Source organism: Falco rusticolus, chromosome 19 (assembly GCF_015220075.1).
Source record: "Falco rusticolus isolate bFalRus1 chromosome 19, bFalRus1.pri, whole genome shotgun sequence".
NCBI classification, from domain to species: Eukaryota; Metazoa; Chordata; class Aves; order Falconiformes; family Falconidae; genus Falco; species Falco rusticolus.
In genome coordinates, this window is record NC_051205.1 from 4,759,157 (window position 1) to 4,780,962 (window position 21,806).

Consider the following 21,806-nt stretch of genomic DNA (forward strand, 5'->3'; position numbering starts at 1 on the left):
GAAATACGGGTGTTCTTACTGGAAGCTGGAGACCAGACAGTGATTTTTCTGGTGCCACTAGGTGACACTGTGCGTCCACTTTTTTTTTTGGTTGACAGTCAAATGTGCTCTCGTGCAAGAAGCTGTGGAAGAGGGATTAAAGCAGGATGGGCGAAAGAAATAAGGACATGCAGGTATTTTACACGGCCATTTCTGGCTTCAGGTGGTTCTCGGGTAAGGTAGCTGAGGACAAAGGAAGGTTCTTCCCCTTTCCCATAAGCTTCTTTTGTATTGCAGTTATCTTCATTAAAGCCTGAGGTGGGTTTAGTTGGGATAGACAGGGGCTAAACCTAGAAGAAAAGCAGTAAGTGTCCTGCAGCAGCATGAGAAAATGCATGTGCGTGTGACGTATATAGGGGAAGGAGGGCGAGAGAAAGAGAAAAGAAGCCTGCTATCTAGCTGGGAGGTGTTGGCAGTTGTACGTCATGAGGTGTACAACATACAGTTAATTTTTCTTTTTAAGGGAGCAGTAAGACGTGATTTGTACAGACAGATGTACAGCAAAACTAGGAAAGCTGATGTGTGAGCACGTGCTGCTTTCTGTAGCTTTTATCTCTTCCTAACAAAATCCATCTGGTATTGGATTTCCTTAAATTACTAAGCAATTGGAGATCTTTGACTGGAAATTGCGCTAAGTGTATTTGAAAAGGAAGGGAAGAGTATTGTACACTGTGGACTCAGATTTATTGAATATGCCCACTGCTTGTTTCTTAGGAAACACAACAGAATTTTCCAGTGCATCCCTGGTTACATGACACTAAAGCAATACTGGCTGCAGTTACCAGAGACTTTATATACATTGTTAGTTCTAGTTAACTCTGAGGCATCTGTGAGTCTCTGAGATACAAGGAGCCTTACTGTTCACGGGGACTGGCTGAACATCTTCAAGGAGAAATTAGCATAAGTGGTACTTTTAAATAGAGTTGCTGATTATAAGAAAGGTGAACAGATAGCGAACTAGCCTGTCCCTAGATCTATTAGTTATCGTAGTATTTGAGTGCTTAATGGCCTGTTTGATTTGTTCTCAACTGGACAGATGCCAGAAGAGCTATTACATGAAAGATGGATCATTTGCTACAGTGTACAAGGAGGTTGATGCTGTTGACCTGTGTGGAGAGATGGAAAACTTAGTTACACAAAGGCTAGGCTTTGTTACTTGGTAACCCGCATCCCAAGACTGTCAAGCTAAAACACCATTTTTTTTTCTGAGTGTTTTAAAAGCTGTAGGGAATATCTAAAGCTTTGCCAATACCTCTTGTTCTTTTGTTTGGTGCTGAGATGTTAAACCACATTGCTATTAATACTGGTAATACAGTAAATATAGTGATGCTAATAAAACTGGTTCTGGGTGTCTTACCGTTAAACTCTTCTCCTGGGAAGTCCCTGCTGGAAGCTGTAGGGCCCTTCCCTTCAGAGGTGAGTGGGATGGTTGGGAGCCCCCCACAAGGAGTCCTGCCTCTTGGGGATGAGCTGGAGATGGTTTAATTACCGTTTTTGACCAGTTTTAATCTCCTCCACGGTCATCGGGCTGGGCCCAGAGCCTGCCTCCACTGAGGCGTTACTGGGGGGGGAAGAGGCCGCACTCCTCTCAGGACCCACTAGAGACTGTCAGGAGGCCTTATTTTTATTTTCAGGCACAACAATTTGTCTCTGTTCGTGGAAAGAAAAAATGATGCCCCGTCCTCCTCAGGGCTGGGCAGGCGGTGAGGGGCCACCTTCGCGCCTCCTCCCCTCAGCGAGTGCTGAGGCGGCGGCGCGCGGGCGCAGCACTACGCATGCCCCGAGCTAACGGTCCGCGGTGGGCGGGGCGAAGCGAAGCCCCGCCTACCCACACCCCGCGCATGCGCGCTCGCCGCCGGGAGGGGGAAGGGGCGGAGCCGACGCGCGGCCCCGCCCCGCTGTGGTGGCCGCCTCAGCTGCGGCCGCCGGGAGGGAGGCGGCGGGCGGCGGCGGCGGAAGATGGCGGCGGCCGCGGCGGCGGCGCTGTGGGCCTGGTTCTGGAACGAGCGTTTCTGGCTGCCGCACAACGTGACGTGGGCGGACCTAGCCGGCGAGCCGGGCCCGCCGGGCAGCGGGCTGCAGTACCCGCGGGCGGGCCACGTCCTCTCCGCCTTCCCGCTGGCGCTCGGCATCTTCGCCGTGCGGCTGCTCTTCGAGAGGTGAGCGCGGGACCGCCCGCCCCCGGGGCTCCCACCCCCCCCCCCACCCCCCCGCCTCCCCGGGGTGGCGGGGCCCTCAGGCCTTCGGTTCGCCTCCCGCTCCCGCCTCGGTGTGCGACGAGGCCGCCGGTGTCTCTTAGCAACGGGCTGCGCAGCGCCCCGGGCCGGCCCCCCCCCCCCCCCCCCCAGGGCCAGGGCGGCTCGGCTGGGCCCCCCTCGCCCCTCAGGCGGCGCCGAGGCCTTTCCGTGGAGGCCGTGGCGGGCTGTGCGCCCGCGGCTCTTTTTTTGTGTGGAAAAAAAATATTGTATAACGCTGGAAAACCTGTCCGGAGAACCCCTCTGCCTCTGTCACGACATACCGAGCACGTCGGGCTCCTCTCTGCCTTACCTTTGGCTCCTGAGAGGCTCCCCGCTGTTGGCGGTACCTCACGCTGAGGCAGCGCCAGCAAAAAACTATGCGAAATTCAACTTTTATTTCTTCCACCCCGGGGCAGGAGAAGCTCGGCAGGGCAAGGGGGAGGCCTGGGCTCCCTTCCCTCCCCCTTGCTGGGCTCGGCCTTGGTCGTGCTTTCCTCACCCGTTCCTCCATGAGGAAATAGGATTTGCTCACATGGCCTGGTATATTATTAAACAATTTGTGGATCCCCAGCATCTCGGGCGCGATGGAAGCGCACACGGACCGTCGTCTCTGCCCTGAACAGGTGTAATACGGTATCTCTCATTTTCTTACATCCATATATCCATAAATATAATGATATTCACTCTTCCCTGGGGCAGGAGTTTATCCTTCCCGTGATGTGTATCTCTTACAGCCGCACGCCGCGCAGACTGTGTGGGTGACATAGATACTAATTAGTAAAGCGGCTTATATAGGAAAACCATTAGGTGAAGCAGACCGAGACACCTTGTGTTGCTATTCAGGTTGTTCATTAAAGATTAAATCAATCTTAAATTTCTGCATTGAAAGGGCAGAAGCGTTTCTGAGCGTGAAAAGGGCTGTAGGACTAAAGTGAGTAGGAATCGAGTTGGTTTTGTTTCGTGGGTTTTCTGTAAGAAGTGTGAATTCTCTTAAATTTTTAGAAATTAAAATTAGAGGACTGGGGTGAAGTAAAAAGCAAAGTGTGGAGAAAAATGAAGCAGATCAGCAGAACAGAGAAATTTGAGAGGCGCTTTTTTTTCCCCCTCATATATTTCTTCCCTCAAAAAAAAAAAAAAAAGCTTCAGAAAACTACTGGAAGCTCAAACCACCACCGAGGACCCAGAAACACACGTGGCAGTGCCAAAATTGCATCTCAGCTCGGTGCACTGCTGCTAGTCTTGGCCAAACGTTGGCACTCACTAGCAGACAAGGAAAGGGAGTTGTGAGACAGAGCGGTGCTCCTGAAAGGGATGTTGTAGGAAGGGCTCCTCACTTCCCAAGTCCTGTTTAGTCCAGGTGTCTAGGGAAGAAGCACAAAAAATGCTTTTTTCTCTGGAGCATGAGATGTTAGAGATAACAGTACATCCTAGCGTGCCTCGTAACACAGTCCTTCTGGTAGCAATTACTTTATGCTGATGATGTCTACCTGGTTTGTGAGATTTCTTTTGCAGTGTTAATTTAGGGAGGAGTCAGATGATAGATGATGTCCTCTGCCTACACAGTAAAGCCTAGAGACCACGGCCTGGTTCCTGAGAGAGTGGTTCTTTTTTTTCAGCTGTGTCTTTGCTATAGTATGTCTCAATGGTGGTATCCTGAAGCGAAAGCAGATAGTGAGAGCAACATCCAGGGCAGTTTCTAGTATGCTTCTTTTAAAAGACCGTATTTTTTTAAGAAATGCTTTTCTCTTTCCTCCTGCCACTTTGAACACGTCATAAAAGTTCACATTTATCTTAAAATCCCATTGTGCTTATACCCTGATTCAGGCTTTGGGGTTGATTGTGTCAAACGTCGTCTTTGACATGCGTTTGGCAGTTGGACTTGATGACTCAGAACTTGAATTATATACTTGTGTAGCTCTTTTGTTTTTGCTTCTCTTCGTTTCTTTATCCTTTAGCTGCAGATCTTCAGTGGGAAGAAGTGCTTTTGTGACACTGACACTTGTAACGCTGACACATGTTTCTGTTCGTGAGCGCTCCTATAAATTAACCTTTGCATCATGATGCTGGTGAATACTCGTTAGGCTGACCGTGGAAGGTGCATGACTGTAGAGATGAGGCAAGACTTCTACAGGAAGGTGAAGTCCTGACTCAGTGGTAGGGGGGCAGATTTTGGTGCAGGCGAGATAAAGAAGGACTTCTGCCCACAGGTTTGTGGTGTGTTTGGGGTTTTTGGGGGTTATGCTTGCTGTTACTTCTTATGCATCTTGTCCCACTGCAGACCCCCAAAAAATTCCCAGGTACCTGCAAAAACTTGGAGCCTGTTATTTGTATGATGTGTTTATAATTACCCTGGAATGCCCTTCAGGAACAGATATGCTTGGTACTGTACAGGTCTGAGGAAGGATCTGCAGCTTGTGCGCAAGCTGGGGAGGGGAGAAAAATTAGATGTTACTTCATTAGGTCTGGCTGGAAAACTAGGGACAGTTGTGGCATGAGGTGCTTTAATCTTAACACAGTGAAACTGAGATTATGGAAAGACAAACTTGTACTTCAAGTGTGTATTTATAAATCTTACTATTTCACAGATTGCTCTTCCTTTTCACAGCTATAATAGGGAGTCACCAAACTCAAATGTTGCATAAAGAAGGATTCTGCCTTTGGGTTTGTGAAGTACAACATGCCTCAGAAATATTTGTTGTAACATGTGAGTCTGTGTACTTGAAAATTGGCGTTGGTTTCAAAACCAGTCTGTCCTAACAACTAGTATGAAAAAGGTAGCTTGGTAGGTATGACTTAAGCCAATGAGCAGATACGTGTTCAGAAAAGTATAATATAAGTATTGAAGTGATGATAATTCCTTGCTGGGAAGGTGCGGCAGTAAGTTCACCTTGGGAATAATTGCTGCAGTTCAGATTTATGTGGAATCATAAAATAATTTAGATTAAAAGGGACCTCTGGAGGTCACCTTGTCCAGTCCTCTCCTCAAAGCAAGGCCGACGTTTTAGTCAAGCCGCATTGCTCATGGTCTTGCGCTGTTCAGTTTTGAATATCCCCAAAAATGGAAATCCTACTACCTGGGCAGCCTTTGTTTTTTGGTGCTTAACTGCTATTGCTATGCAGACTTTTTTCCCTGTGGGATGCAGTGCAAAACTTGCATATCTGAAAACCAATGGTGGGGCCAGAAATAGAAAACATCACAGAAATTTTGAGTTTTCCTTACTGAGCACCTGATGGAAATGTCAGTCAGAAAAAAAATCAAGATGCCATACTAACAGGATGAATGTTCATATTTCCCCTGCAAGGTAGCAACTGGTCCGAGCAATTGGACCATCCATGGTGGTTCTGTGGACTCGTGAGCGGGAGTTGGCCGTGCCGGCCCAGGTGGAAACACCTTGCACGGCCGGTCTGGACTCCCTGTGGAAGGACAGTTCCCATTTTTTTTTTTTTTGCAGTTTGCAGTTCCATTGCACGAAGGCAATAGTTGTGGGAGTTAGAAAAGCTACGTTACGGCGTTGGGTTTGACTTCTGTCAAAGTAATGAAATCCGTTGCTGCCATCCTTTTTCCTTCCTGTTTCTGTGACTGGGACCGCTACCTCCTTCGCTTCCAGTGTTGTGACTTGTCTGTTGGCTTGTGTTGATGTCTGTCTGCTTCTGTGCACCTAGAAATGTTTGTGGGTTGGTTGGGGTTTTTTTTCTGGTTTGCTCTTTGGTCTCCCACATGCTTGACTGAGTAACTTGAGTCCTGTACTGTATCTGTAACCTGTGGCTTACTCTTGATTTGTATCCCCCCTGCTCACATTTCTGGAAACATCTGTATTTTTTTGCCTAAGCCTGCTAGTGAAGGAAGCCTACTACTCAGGAATAGTTTCATGCAAAGTTTTGAAGTGTGGGGTTTTGTTTCCTTGGTTCTGTTTGTATGGTTTTCAATCTTGAAGTCCCAAAGGGAATTATTTCTGCATCTTTTTCTTCTGGGGAGATGTTGTTTCTTCTTGCCTTGATGCTTCAGGTTTTGAATTCTAGAATAATGTCAAAACTTTGTATGGATCACTGTAAGTTTTATTAACCATTCCTTCTCTTGTTTACTTGTTCTTAAAACAAAAGACGACTCTCCTGAATAATAAATTAATTGAATGTGCAGATTTTTAGATTTTTCCGGTTTCCTCTTTTACATGAGGAAACTGACCCAAACTGAGTATCTTCAGGCCAGGATTTTTTTTTTATATAGAGCTATAAGCACTGCATCCCAGAAAACAAAATAAAAATATTTGACATCCTGTAATTGCACATGTGTACTTCTTTGCTGTTGTGGCATATCCTGTAGGAAAGACGAGTATAAAGATGTACACTTTTATGGGGGTCTAGCCAAATGTTTCATAACATCAGAACATGATTTCTGGCTGACGGTCTAGGTTATAGAGGAAGCAGTGAGCCTTTTGAGCCAAGCTAAAAGGAAATAACTCTTTCCTTTTTTTTTTTTTTTTCTTCTTTAAAGCCATGACTGTTGAAATGAACAGGACGTATGAAGAAATGGGGCAGGACAGTGAAACCTGAGGCCACAGTGTCTATTACTTGTTTAGTATTTTCTGAGAGCAGGGGAGTTCCTTTAGGATTAGTCATGAGCCGATCTGTAGTTTCTCAAAGGGAAAACCCCAAATCTGTGTCTGTTCTTAAAGGCAGTCGTAGCTATTCGTTGCTGAAGTACTAAGGGTGTACTCCCAAGAATGGCTGCTCTTGGAACACTTAGAGTCATGATTCTCCTGCGTTTTAATCTCTCCTTTTGAATACAAGGAGAAATGGTAACAAATGTGGTTGGAAAAAGCAGCGTTTTCTGCTCAGTGGCACTCTGAGTCTGCTAAATGGAATACATATGTGTAATTTGTTGTCTTCAATTCTGTTGTCTCTGAAACGATCTCTGTTTTGAAGGAAAATAATTTAATGATGCAAATGTTGGGTCCTTTTCAAGGCTGGTTTTGAGAAACAGGTTCTTTGTGCAGTCTCTCTCAAAGTAATTTATTTTAAAAATAACAAAAATTGCTTCTTGAAACCCTCCTCTCTCGCCCACCAACAGGAGATGAAAATTCACGTGTTCAGGTAACATATGCATTTTCAGTAGAACCCTGTGCCCGTTTTGACACAAAGGTATGGCAAAACCTGGTAATTTTTGAGTGTGTATAAATCCATTGTAGCTGCAAAACCAGGCTTGTGTTCAGAGTCTCCGTGCTGTAGAATTCACAGAGTGTTAGATCAGCTTTTGGAATATGTGGTACGTACAGGACTGAGTAAGGAACTGAGATCTTGGGTCTTTCAGCCTGCGTGACCTCTTATGTCTTCCTCGCTTTCCTGAAGGAAACAAGCCACTTTATTTCCCCCCCCCCACAAAAACCCCAAACCAAAACAGTGTGTCTTTTAGGAACGGTGTCACTTAAACTTCCCTTTTTTCCAAGCTGTGTGACGGTGAGGCGCGTTCTGGAAATGAGGCATTTTGTTTATAGGGCTACAGGAGCTTCGGCGTTTGTGCTCACAGAGAACTGCTATCTGTGATCTATTATTTTATTTCTGAGTAATGAGAATCACCCTGGGGAAAGACATTCTGGTCCTCTACAAGCCAAGGACGTTGAGATTTACTTTTTAATTGTAGATGTTTACTGTGTGCGCTGTCTGCAATTACCATTTGGACTAATAAAAGATGCTGCTTCCCCTGTGAAGTTTCTTTAAGCGAAGCGAGTGGAGATCTTCAAACACTTTTTGAATGGGTTTTGCAGTTGGTGACAGGCCCGGGTCCTTGTGATTTAGGCAGAGGAAGGAAATGGATATCTTGTTTTAATCTAGCTCTTTCTTGGAACTCTTTCAGGTTTATTGCCAAGCCGTGTGCCATAAACCTTGGCATTCAAGACAGTGGACCTCACAGAGCCCAGCCTAATGCAATTTTAGAGAAAGTGTTTACATCCATCACTAAGGTGAGTCACGCTTCAAATTCTGATGGAAATGGAGGCCCATAATAAGGGGGGGAGGGGAGGGCAGCTGGCTTTTTCCTTCCAGTTTTCTAGTTTTAAGATAAATGCATTTCACACTGCATGCACAATGAGTGTGCTCTTTCTGGCATGTCCTTCTTGTAGCAAAGTAAATTCTCTTTATGGCTGACCTATGCTTTTGTGCAGAGAAGAACCTTTTTTAAACAAAAAATGTTCTCTTTTTGGAAAGGTACGAGGCTTCTTCCTTTGGTGCCCTGCCTTTGTCCACATTGTAACTCCTGTAACAGGTGGTAGTTCTTGGTTTAACAAGAAATTCCGCAGTCTCTTTCATTTTCTATTGGAAAAGTGCTGCTCTTTTCCCTGAGATCTGTTCCTTTGCTGGTTTTATCAGCCGGTTGTGTGAATGCCTTCCTCTTATTTTGGCCATCTGCTCTGGAATTGGACAACAGCTGTCACAGTGGAAGCTGGTTATTTAAGGAGAGCGTTCAGTCACTGGTTAAGTGTGCCCTGATAAGGGGTAGGACATCTAATGGTGGCAGTAGGTGTTTCTTTTGATTGTTTCATGGCCTTTCTTTCACTTAAGCTTGACAGTGCTCCTTCACTTCAGATTTACAGAATTCCACACTGTCCGCACTCTGTTGAATGTTGACAGTGAAATCCACGCAGTGTGATAGATTTTCATTAAAGATAATGAAATGGAAGGTTTTATGTTCTGATTTGGTGATGGTGAACTTCATTCTGAATAGAGCAGATAAAGTGCTCGGTGAATGGAAGGGAAATTCTTTAAAAACCTAACTAACACTCATTACAGGAACATTAAAGTTTTGAGTTATTTGGAATGACATGTGAACTGAAAAGTCCCAATGAATTGCTGCCATTTGTGGGGGATTTGTTGCATTTTATGTAGGGGATATCCTTGAATTAATGTTTAGAAAACCCATGAGGACAAAAGCTGTGCAAAATTTATCTAGTTTATGAAAACAGAGCTGCATTTAACTGTACCAGTGTGCTCGTGTCTGCTGTTGGATTTTCAGAATCTGAATGTAGGGTGGCACTGGCGCAGGGGAAAGATTTTATTGCTCTTCTGAAACTGGAGCTCTGTAAATTCTCCTTTGAGGCAGGTTCACTTCCAATGCAGAAGTGTCAGGTAGCCCGAGCCATTAAAGCCTAGTGAAGTGCAGAGAGATCTGCTTGTGATGGAATTACAGGAAAGTCACGGTCTTGATACTGAAAATCAAATGAGACATGATTTTGCTTTTCAGTTGAGCAGTCTGGTGACTATTAAATCAGCATTCTGCATAGTTTTTGGGGTTCGTGTGTAGCTCAAGCAGTAAGCTCTGTTTATCATCTTTCAGTTGTAAGAGCTCCCTGGCAGAGCTTGTTAAAAGGACACTGGTCTGAAACTAACGTGGCTTATCTCACCACTGGGCCATTTTAGAGGTAGTTATCAGGTTTTGTTCACTTTGTCACTTCTAAATCCATTTATGTCATGATTCGACTGAACTGCCAATAGAGTTTCCAGTCAGAGAACAGTGATACATTCTTTATCACACAATTAGTTCAGTTTTGAAATGTAATTTTATTTATAAGCTTTCATAAAGGAAATAATGCCATCTCTACGATGCCTTTTTGGAATATACAGGTATCTAGTGCGTTAAATGAACTCTTACTTTAAAGTTTCCCTAAACTTGCAGTAAGTAGCAACCCTGACAGGTATTCAGGTTTGATCTGCCTGAGTTCTGGACAGTGTGAATCGATGTGCAAGTTTTAACAGGTAGGACAGATAATTTTAAAAGCTCCTCCTCCCAAATTAAGAAACAGAACAATTGCATTCTTTGTCTTTATGTGCTGTCAAATGATGAACAAGGTGAGGAATTGTTAAAGCAAAAGCATTCTGAATAATTAAGTAATTAGTGGCTTACGAAGGCTGAACTTGAATGAACATTTGTGGCAATAGGTTCCTGCTTCCAGTCTATACGTAGTACCTTCCTAGTGTGTATTTTTTGTTCTCTTTGCATCATTTCTGTGATGGTACACAGGGGATCTCAGATTGAAAGTAGGTTGAGAAGTAGGAGAAATGACACTTGTTTTGTTTTCCTTCAGTCTCCAGATGGAAAAAGGTTAGAAGGCTTGTCAAAGCAGCTAGACTGGGATGTTCGAAAGATCCAGCGCTGGTTTCGTCATCGGAGGAACCAGGACAAACCCACCACCCTCACTAAATTTTGTGAGAGCATGTATGTTTGTGCAGAGGCCAAGATGTGGCTTCATCTTAAAGCTCCAGCTGTATGTTCTCTTTTCTAACTGAAACTGTGGTCAGCTGCTAATTTAAACTAGTGTCTTGGGGTTGGCTGGTGGAAGATAAATTCTTCTCTATGCAAATGAAAGTAGTTAGGAGGGCTTTTTAGAATTCAGTATTCTAAAATATTTTGTTTAGATGTGCATGAGAGACCAGAACAGATGTACAGGAGCTATTCCTGTCAATGAATTAGTTAGTGGACCGGGTCCTTAATGCAAACGGAGCACTTCAGCCTGCGTGTGTGTGCATATGCACGTCCACAACTTGAGTAACTGTACTGAAGGCGACTCTGCTGCCTGCACAGTTATGTTGTAGACCAGCATTTGTTCACAGACACAATGACCTTATGGCTTACGTGATGATGTATATACCTTTATACAGACACTTCTTGGATTCCTGTTCTTTTCATTTCAGTTCGTTCTTTTGTGCTTTGTTTCTTTCTGAATGCTTGCAGTTACCTCTGTTAGTGTAGTAGCATCTGAATATTTTTTCCTGACTTGTTATTTCTTCTGTGCTGGTTTCTTTCCTTTCCAGTAACTTGCTTCATATTAATTCTTCCCCCCAGTATGGTTTTGTCTACTTAAAGCCACAAGGTAAGAGGGACAAATATATATATATTAGGATACCTTCTGGATAACAATGACTTATCTTGTTGTTATCTTGTTGTATGTGAAAGCATATGAATGATGCATGTTCATTTTTATTTCAACTTTATTTCAAACTCGGCTGTTGATGCAAACTCATATGTGGTGTGAAAACTCTTAAATAGGTTTGTGCTTACATGAGATTTATTACAAATAAAGGCTTACCGTTTGGTGGGTGAAAGCTTTTAAAGTGTCAGAATTGGGGTGTTTCACAGTTGTTCCAGTTTTCGTTACAAATGCTAACCAGAAGCTGTTTCTATTTCCTAAGTTTAATTTTTGCTTCTTTTTCCAGGTGGAGATTTACATTTTATTTAAGTATATTTTTTTATGGAATCAGGTTTCTCTGGACGGTGAGTTGGTCTGTCATCCTCTGCCTTGTTGATCTGTGTGGCATGCAGCTGAGCTATGGCTGTCCTGCTGAAATTTGGGGGGTTTGACTATCGCTGCTTCAGTGCTGGCACCTAGATTAAAATAAGGGAGGGTTTAGTGGTGATAAGCATTTTTATGTTCCCTTACTGGAGATTCTGGGGGTTTTGCTTAAGAACTTTTTTTACGCTATAGGAAAGTTTCTATACAGATCTGTCGTTATAGAAATATGAGAAACTTACTTGTCCTATTACCCCAGAATGGGACAGAACTGTAGTGTGTGGGGGCGGGGGTTTGGGATTTTGATTTTTATGGTTTGTTTTCTTTGGGGTATTTTTGTTGTTGTTTGCTATGGAGAGCTGCTTTTTCTCCTCTCCCTCTTGAAGGGATACAGATTCATCTCTTTGGGTCTTTATTATTACTAGAGCTGGACGACTATTCTTTGAATTCCCATTGCAATATAACTTGCCTTTGACTGCAGAAAAAATATTTTCAATCACTAGGATGTTTTTCAAGACATTTAGCTTGAATGGTAGAATCAAGATAAAATTTCAGTGAAACCGAACTGTAGCGGTCAACTGCCTTAGATGGTGAAGAAGAAAAAACCCAGCAGAATAATGACTTCTTTTCTCTTTAGGCACCCTGGTTTTGGGACACACGACAGTGCTGGTACAACTACCCTTTTCAGGTAGGAGCTAAACACTTCCCAGATTCCAACTTTATGCACAATTTCAGGTTTTATTTGTTGTTAATGATAGCAGATTAAAACTCAGTAGACTTGAGCGCTTCTCGTTATCCTGCGGGGTAGGTGCTGCACAGTTTGTACTAATTTTACGTTTACTTGCTGCTGAGATTAGTAAAAGTGGGGGGAAAAAATCATAAAATTATACTGGTAACTTATTTACAGTGTTGTTTTTCATTCTGCAGCAAATAAGATTGTCTAGAGGCCAACCAGTCTGTTTCAGTGCCTGGTTTTCCTAATCCAAGAGGCTGCAGTCTGAGTTGTAAATGTTGACAAGGGGGAATCTTATTCCTTTTGAATAAAGCTCAAACACACAAGTATGTTTGTGTGACTAAGCCTAGAGTAAGATGCCTGTTGCTTAAGCTTGTTTTTACTAAACCTTAATTCTAGATCTTTTAACTTATGCCTCGGCATTCTGGAGGAACGGAGTGGGATGGGAAGGAACAAAGGAAAAAGTTGATTTTAATGTAAATTTTCAAGTACTTTGTCTTCTAACTGTGCTATCTTTGTTTGTTTTCCAGCCTCTAACATCCAGGCTTTATTATTACTATATCTTGGAGCTGGCCTTCTATTGGTCTCTCATGTTTTCTCAGTTTACAGACATTAAACGGAAGGTGAGATTAACCAGAGTTGCACTAACCACTTTGCTAAATAACTAGGACTGGCAAAAAATTGTGAGTGTGCCTGGCCAGTAAAGCTGAAGCATTGTAGTAACTGTATTTTCTTCCTCATTCGCATCTTTGTGTAGCCTGCCTCATTCTGTAATCACCACAGTCCTGGGAAGAAAGGAGGAGCAAGCCTGATAGGCAGCCTGGTATATCCTTGAGAGTCCCTTTCACCTTCCAGGGCAAGGAACAGAATCACTCAATACCTCCCAATAAAAAGATAGCAAATAATGGCGTAAAAATAGATTTAATTAGAAGGCTTGCAAGGAAACAGGAAAATGAGATGCTCAAAGCAGTACCTTGCTGAGCCGGGTGAGAGAACTGCAAACACTAAAGCACTAATAAATGGGTGGTTTTAAGCAATTTTTCATCTGTGTGCGCAGCAGAATGATGACTGGTTGCGATTGCCGGAATCTAATTCCATTGCGCTATGTTCTAGGATTTGGCTTATTGTTACTGTTGGAAAACAGTTCATAATAAATCATGGTTTATTACTTCTGTTATACAAACTGCAAAGTAGCAAGTTACCTCAATTCTTGCATTGACTGTTCAAAAAGAGAAGTTTGCCTGGGATTTTTTTCTGTACTGAAATATTAGGAGGTGAGGCACTACGGAATATCTTGGAGCTGCAGAGAGGGAGTGATTAAGAGCGTCTGTGATGCTGTTGACAATTTTTAGTTTTGCACTCTGTTAAAGTGGATTACATTCTGCACTGGAAGCGTGGCAAAGTACATGGACATGCAAGTGTTCTACCCAGGGGGCTCAGCTCGAGGACAGCCCCAGACGTATGTGCGCTGTAAAGATTTTTGTAATGAAGCGGCCTAGTTCTTGCTGTTGGGTTCTCTTGTGTTCTGTGCCTGCTATGCTCTGGCAGGCTTTTCTGCACTGACAACAGTAACAGCAGCGTACTTAACATTTGTGCCAAGAGATGAAAGAGGACTAGCAATGTGACTGTAAACCCAAAAGGAGCCAAAAATAAGGCCCATATGTTGGCCTGTCAGTCTTTTCAGTGAGGTCCGCAGGCATACTTATCTGTTCCTTGCATGTGTGTGCCAAAGAGACTGTGCTGTGTCTGCGTGTGCGGAGTTCTGACTTCACAGGAGCACAAATGCTGGGAGAGACCTTTCTGGAACCTTTAATGATGATGGTTGATGTGTGATGAGCTGTGCTTTATATAAAAAGCGGAGCCCGAGTCTGAACTGAAGTCATCCTGTGACCCCACACAGTCAGTTTTGTGGCTCGGTTCCAAACCTTTGTATTTGTTTGACAGCCAAGAGTCTTCGTTCATTTTTTTTCTGTTTCCAGGACTTCCTGATCATGTTCGTCCATCATTTGGCTACAATTGGGCTCATTACATTCTCTTTCATGAATAATATGGTGCGGGTTGGAACTCTGGTGCTGTGCCTCCATGATGCATCCGATTTCCTTCTAGAGGTGAGTTTCCTTTGAAATCTTTGCGTACCTAATGCTAGCGTGGTCTCAGGGGAGCAAGCTGACTTTCCCATTCTTGATAAACTGCATTAAATATGCCATAAAACTTGTGCTGCTGATCCTGCCTTGTCAGCTTTTCCTCACAACTGCTTTAGTGCTGAGAATAATCCCTAAATGTTCCAAACTCCTTACAAATGTGATGGCTTGAGGGTTTTTGAAGCTCTACAGCCTGGTAATTACGTGAGTGCACAAAGGGAATAATATTCTCATGTTTTTTGTCTATTCTAGGCTGCAAAGCTAGCCAATTATGCCAAGTACCAACGTCTTTGTGATGCTTTCTTCATGCTTTTTGGTGTCGTGTTCATTGTTACACGGTTGGGCATTTATCCTTTCTGGTAAGCACCTTGAGCTGTAAGATCTTGTTTGTTCTTCCAGTCCTTTAAGCAAAGCCTTTGTATTTAGACTTCTTGCAAGCGTTTCCAGCCTGTCCCTCAAGGCAGCCTGAATTTGCAGTCAACCAAGTGCCGTTTGGAGCAGTACGTTCAACTAGGCATGTGAAAACCTCTCAGCAGTCAGCTGAGGGAGTGTGAAAAAGTGACTCGAATCCTAATGCACAGCTGCCCCCTCTCCTTTTACTGCAAAGTGATGACAGTGCTTATTAGCTGGAGCCAAGTCAGCTGGTATCTGCTCTAAAAGACTTGAAGGGTTATTTGATTTTCTGAAGAAGTTTTGGAAATAGTTACAAATGAGGCATGGTCTCTTGAGGTAAATTTGATTTTTGAGTATCTGGCTTAGTCATCGTTTCTTGCAGTTTCTGATTCTTATGACACCGGTGTCCTATCCTTGTGTCGTGACTGTTCGGAGCCTGAAATAGGACTTGGGTTTCTTGGGAGGTAAAAGCCTCGCTACCTGGCTTATAGCTAATCATCCTGTAATGAGATTCCCTCTCACCTCACTAGGTCAGGCTTGGTGAGGTTCTGCTGATGATGAACCGTTACCTACTTCTTGTTCCTATTGGAAGAGTGTAGTAAAAATTTGGTTACACCTGGTTCTGACTCAGTTTATTTCAGTTTAACTGCATATATTTATTCCCTAGGCAATGGACAGCTTGCATTCCCATTCTTTTTGGGTGCCTTGACAGTGGGCAGAAACAATTCTTACACTTGGGTATCAAGGTTCCCGTTAAAGCTTTTTCTTATTTTTCCAGTAGATGCATCAAGGGAGTCTCGATAAGGAAGAGCTTAAATTCTTACATCTTCATAGGCTCCTTCCAGCAACAGATGAGATAGCTGTTACTGGTTTTATATCTGTTGTCTGTCATGAGGTGATGCTCTTGCATCATACTGTTGCTCAGCAGTCCTGTAAATCTTTAATGTATTTTCCACTGGCTGTAGTGTCCTCAGCTTTGTAGAGAAATCTGGCAAGCTTGCAGCAGTATTGCAGACCCTTTGCTATTTCACGTCACGTATACTCCCATCCCTAATTAATAGTATAAAACATCAACGTATCTCTGGAATTGTGTTTAATTCATCCATAAACTGGCTGTGAGTTAGATGTGTCTGTAGCTGCATTTTGAGGGACTTGGGTTCTTCTTTGAAAGGCTTGTTTTCTTTTCTTGTGAAATGTTAAAAGCTCTGTGAAATTAATGGCATCTTTTAAAGGTCTCTCCATACCTCTCTACTTCATAAAATCTAAAGTGTTTATTAAATTACTTAAGCACTGGCAATAACTCCCAGTGACAAGAACAGCAAAACAGTAATGAAAGCAAGTGCAGAGCTTTGTCCGTAAAGCAGTTCCTAGTCGTCCGCTTGGCAGGAGGAATTTTTAAAAATCTGAGGGAACAGAACAGAACAAAATTCCTTCCTGATCTTTAAATAAGGGTGAAGACTGCCCAGGTATGAACGTGTTAACAGTTTTTTTGATGACCAGTGCAGCCTGACATCACTTCCTGTAAAGTTATTATAAATGCTCCTGCTTTTGAGAAGGAAATTGGCAGCAGATCTGCATGTGTAACCAAATTGTAGAACATTCTCATCTTCTCCTGTTTGTTGCTCAGTTCAAATGTTTCTAATTAGTCTTAGTCTGTCTCCTTACTCTGGCAAGAGACTTAGCAGCATCACCGCTCTGACAGGAGCAAAGCAACAGATGCTTAAACGAGATACAAACTGTTGTGCATCTGGCCAGTCCCCTGAATGTAGAGCTGGAAGCCGTGGTAGCAGCACAGCCGATCTGTAACGTGTTTCTGGATCTCTTTTAGGATTTTGAATACAACCCTGTTTGAAAGCTGGGAATTGATTGGTCCTTATCCTTCATGGTGGCTATTCAATGGGCTTTTGGTAACCTTGCAGATCTTGCATATCATCTGGTCTTATCTCATCATTCGCACTGCCTACAAGGCCCTCGTGCGGGGAAAGGTAAGATCGCTGGTGACTGGTTTGCGTCCTCTTTCCTACAAGCCCTGTTAAGCAATCATGAGAAACTGGGCCCTTCAGGGAGGGCTGGTACTCGTTCTCGAGGGACTTGCATCAGGAGTGTGTTATAGAACGGTAGGTTTTTACCTGGGTTGCTCTGCAGACTTGAGCTGCCAGGTGTGTACAAAGGTCGGGATGCTTTCCTCCCTGTTCTAGTCATGCAGGAAAATAACTGGAAAATAAATTTTCCAGTACGTTCAGATGTTGTAATAATAGTGATGATGACACTTGTTACCTCCTTTTGAGTTTAAAGTGGTAATAAGCTGGTTTTGAACAATCCCAGGGGATGTTTTCCAGCTTCTCGACTTCAGCGGGTTCTTGGGATGTGATGAGGGTTGTGTGTCTTCTGCTTGTTAGCACTGACCCGGACCTCTGGCTGTCAGTGCAGGCCACGCGTTGAGCTGCAGCGTGCAGAGGAGAAAGGGTGATCAGAAATCAGAAAAAACAGACTCCTCTGTTGGTTGTCATTGGGCCAGTGGGCTGCAGTCTTACTTCAGTCCTTGGTGTTCTCATCCTAATTTGTGTCGGGAGCCTTAGGGAGAGGGAGGGTGAAACTACAGCAGCTGGTCAGCAACAGATACTGCCCGGAGAGTGACGATGCTGATTTTGGGCTGCAACCTCAGTGTGGTCAACTGAAGTAGCACGAGACAGGGCAAGGCAATCTAGGAACTAATTTGACATGCAGCCTACCCATCAAGAGAAGCCACTTACTTTGCAGCTCCCAAAAAGCAGCAGCTGATTTCCTAGCACAAATGTTTGGGGTTTTTTTTTTCCATCAGATATTTGGTATTCTCATCTACTCAGATCACTCTCTCATGGCTCTACTTTATTTTGTGTTTGACTTCTTAGCTGCCCCGACATATGGAATGTAAACCTTGAAAAATATTTAGATCGTAGTTGTCGGTGGCAGTGATTGTCAAAGGCAGGCATGTTTCAGAGCACGCACATGATCCTTTCATCTGTTCCCCACAGCTGCTACTGCAAATGTCTTATTTTCTGTCTGCGCAGCTGTTTCTGTATCCTAAGGTCTACATCTTTTTCCTTTCCTTGGTTCTCTCCTGTCCAGGTGACCTAGGCAGAGAAAGGACTCTAAACTCTTGTCTTCATTCTTTTATCCTTTTCTCTGTGCCAGATTGGAGCTGGACAGTTTCACCTTTTGCATGTAAGTGTAATCTGTGCTGCTGCTTGTTCGCTGAAACACATCTGTGTCTGTTTCAAGGCAAAGACAAAAGCAAAGTCTTGGGGCTTTAGGTGGCTGGTGCCTTCTCTTAAAAATGTTCCTCCCCCTGGTTGATACAGTGCTGGTTCTGACAGTGTACTGAAATGCAGGTTTTCCTGAAATGTCAGAGCAGTATCCTGGGGTTTGTTCTTATCTGCTGTCAGCTGGCTGTGTGACCTTCACCTTTCTGCTTTTATACGCCCACAGAGACTCTGATATCTGTCTTCAGTGCTCATTAACACTGTGCTGAGTGGAAGAGGATGGGAGAAATGCAATGCTTTTTTGTAGAACGGAGTAGAACAGTCCCTTGTCCCCCAAATAATGGGAAAAAAGTAAAGGGATTTCTGCTTCCTTCCAGTGACCCTCTGAACTTCCAACATAGCAGGAGAATGGGGAAAAATATCAAAAGTTCTGCCAACAGACAGAAGCCAGGACATCCAACAGGCCTATCAAAACCAATCCTGGAGATCATTAACTTTACCTGGCTTTCTGCCGGATCTTCCCTTGAGTTCAAAAACTTCCTGCCTGGAATGCTGTTCCAAAACCCTAACCCTGACTCTAAAGCAAGCAGAAGAGAATGAAATCCTGACATTCCTGGGAAGGTGCTAGCCCCAAAGTACATTGCACATTAAGTAAGTGAGGGTTATTAGTGCCCAGGCAGAAGTGTGGAGAGCCTGCCTTGGGGTATGCAAAGCATGGGCAATTCACGCAGGCACTGCTGGGCACTGGTGAGTTTATGGCTCTGGCACCCCGCCACCAACCAAGGTGCTTGTTTGCCGTTAGGGCCGGGTTTATCATCTCTGCCCTTCACCTTCTGGGGTGGTTGGGTCTGTGGTGCTGGTGCAGTGCCCTCCTGCGGCACGCGGAGTTCAAACTCCCACGTACAAATCAAATTCAGGCGGATTTGCAGTCGGTCTTTTTAATTAAAGGCATAACTCTGTAAAGCTAATGTCGATCTCTGGGCAGAGATGCTCCTTCTGTGCCTGACGGGGTGTTCGCTGCCTTAGGTGGTTGTCTTTGTTTACAGCCCGCTGTCCAAATAGGCGTTCACTCGTAAATGAGTTCTCGTGTATGAACCACAAGCTGTGAAACAGGGAGGCACTTTGTGCAAATAGCAATGTGATAGAGTCATAGGATCGTTTAGGTTGGAAAAGACCTTTAAGATCCATTCCAGCTGTTAACCCAACACTACCAAGCCCACCACGAAACCATGTCCCGAAGCACCACGGCTACACGTCTTTTAAATACCTCCAGCGATGGATGGTGAGTCCTCCACCTCCCTGGGCAGCCTGTTCCAATGCTTGACAGCCCTTTTGGTGAAGAATTTTTTCTTAATATCCCATCTAAACCTCCTGTGGCACAACTTGAGGCTGTTCCCTCTTGTCCTATTGCTTGTTACTTGGCGGAAGAGACCGACCCCCACCTCGCTACAGCCTCCTTTCAGGTAGAGCGAGGTCTCCCCTCAGCCTCCCTTTCTGCAGGCTGAACACCCCCGGTTCCCTCAGCCGCTCCTGGTGAGACCTGCTCCAGACCCTTCACCAGCGTCCTTGTTCTTTAGACGTACTCCAGCCCCTCGTTGTCTTGTCTTGTAGTGAGGGGCCCAAAACCAAACACAGGATTCAGGGTGGAGCCTCACCAGTGCCAAGCACGGGGGGACGATCGCTGCCCCGGCCCTGCTGGCCACACCGCTGCTGATACAAGCCAGGATGCTTGTGTGGCCACCTGGGCGTACTGCTGGCTTGTATTCAGCCAGCTGTCGTCCAACACCCCCAGGTAAATAGAACTGGTTGATTTTTAAAATATGAAACCCACTCCCTGCAGGACAAAATGTTCTAAAGTTGATGCATTCATGTGTTTTGGTCGTCACACCCACTGATGATTATGGCATGAGAAATTTTTTGATTCAAACCAAATCTGCTTGGAAAAGTGGCCTTTAACCAAACTAGAATTGCAGCTCTTGGAAGACAAGAGCAACCGGAGCTCTGTAGTGTCCTCTGATCTGGTGAGAGCAAAAGAAGCGTGGTGCTGTCACGGGTGTACGGTGTGTTTGGAAAAATGGAACTTGTATTTCCAAACTGCCCTTGTCAGTGTCTGTGTTTTCCATTCTGTATGTGATGACAGGTTCCTCCTTGTGAGTTTGAAGGGAGCAGAGATCAAAGATCAAACACAGAACGTAGATGTAGCTGACTGAAGCTGGTTACTCCTGTGGACACAACCTTCTAACTACTGTTTTCTGTGAATTTTTCGACTTCCTTTCCCCCCTTCCCGCTACCAAATTTCATATGAAACATTTAGGTATCAAAAGATGACCGCAGTGATGTAGAGAGCAGCTCTGAAGAGGAGGATGTGACTTCCAACAGCACAAAAGGAGTTTTCAGCACTTCAAGTAACGGCTCCAACCGCATTAATGGCCATGTGGCTAGCGGCCAGTGGACAGAAGAGGAGTAAGACTGCGTGGGTTGGCCTTGAGCAGACACGAACTGATCTTTAAATATCTAGATGTGTTGAGCTCCACTTTCCCAAGTGATCTTTAATCAAGATACCCCTTCCCTAGAAACCTCCAGCAAATCCAAAATGGGCACAATCCAGACCAGTCAGAGGCTTTGCACAACAGAAGGGATAAAGCCAATGACTAGGGCAGAAACAAAGCTGCAGATTTCACTTTAAGCCATTTTTGTACTTAAATCTTAGTCCCATCGATATTTGCAGAGGTGTCTTTTGTTTGTGACAAACTGGTTTTTACTGGGATCAACTCAAGGTGGAACAAGTTTGGACTAGGCCGGCTGCCGACCACAGGAGGGTTACAGTGCCAGTTCGGTGACGGTTTGCTCCAGTGCAGCTTCGGCGTATCTCCTTGATGCACTCCAGAAGCCACCCGAGTGTGGAGAACGCAGTGTCCCATGGTTCCATGGCCAAGCTACCCTGGCTGTAGCAGAGACTTTTTTTTTTTTTTCTTCAGTCCTGCTGTGAGCGCTCTGGACTACAGCCAAGCTTTAGATTGGACTGTGCTAGAACAGAAATGTTTTAACTTGCCGTCGGGGTGCTACACGCGAAGGAGGTTATAGCTTCGATCTCTGCTGTCACGAGGGACCAGGCCAGCGTTTGCTGCCTCTTTTGGTGCTGCAAGCCCCTCTGAAGTCTCGACTACGGCCTTCTGAAATGGGGGAGGGGAGTCATTTATTGCCCCTGAGACAATTATCACAATACATGCCTTTTAAATTTTTTTTTTTTCTGTTGCAAGTTGTGGGTTTGAAGACTTTTCTAGACCTACTGGCCACAGTAGGACCTGAGGGAGGACAAGTACTGGGGGGGCTGTGTTTAACTTTCCACAAAATCTGATGTTTCTGTACTCCAGGACAGAAGTGAATGTTGCTGCTCTGATTCTGCAGCTGTGTGGAGGAATCACTGGGCTGGAAAGGCAGCCACAGTGTGGGCTTGGCTCATTATTATTATTTTTTTTTTTACTTAATGGTACCTGGGGGCAATGGAAGACCTGTGTGTCAATCCTGAGCAGAATTTTGGAAACTTCTTGAGTTGTTACCATTTTATACCATTGTTTACTCTTATCTCAGATTAAAAGATGCTTCAGAAACCTGGTCCATGTGGTTCATCTGGAGGAAAATAAAACCCAAGGGTGAGGTGTGCCACTTCTGGGTGAGTCTGAGCACCTGGCTGTTGCCTCTGAAAAGCATTTTTAAGATGGAATGGAGCAATTCTGCATTGT

General features: G+C 44.4%; 1 protein-coding gene across 3 annotated transcripts; it reads left to right on the forward strand.

The window, feature by feature from the left end:
• The first annotated feature begins 1,920 nt into the window (after nucleotides 1–1,920).
• Nucleotides 1,921–21,674, forward strand: CERS5 (ceramide synthase 5). 3 transcript variants are annotated; one of them, XM_037411752.1, is made up of 10 exons: nucleotides 1,921–2,198; nucleotides 8,128–8,233; nucleotides 10,352–10,482; nucleotides 11,481–11,538; nucleotides 12,192–12,242; nucleotides 12,818–12,910; nucleotides 14,267–14,395; nucleotides 14,681–14,787; nucleotides 16,650–16,806; nucleotides 20,378–21,674. In XM_037411752.1, the coding sequence occupies exons 1-10, from the start codon at nucleotides 1,999–2,001 to the stop codon at nucleotides 20,528–20,530; spliced, it is 1,185 nt and encodes a 394-aa protein (XP_037267649.1). In that variant the 5' UTR covers nucleotides 1,921–1,998; the 3' UTR covers nucleotides 20,531–21,674. The 3 variants fall into 3 exon arrangements, with proteins under 3 accessions (XP_037267649.1, XP_037267651.1, XP_037267650.1); XM_037411754.1 differs by lacking the exon at nucleotides 20,378–21,674 and adding an exon at nucleotides 17,921–19,411 and having other exon boundaries at nucleotides 16,650–16,810; XM_037411753.1 differs by lacking the exon at nucleotides 20,378–21,674 and adding an exon at nucleotides 17,930–19,411.
• The last annotated feature ends 132 nt before the right edge of the window (nucleotides 21,675–21,806 follow it).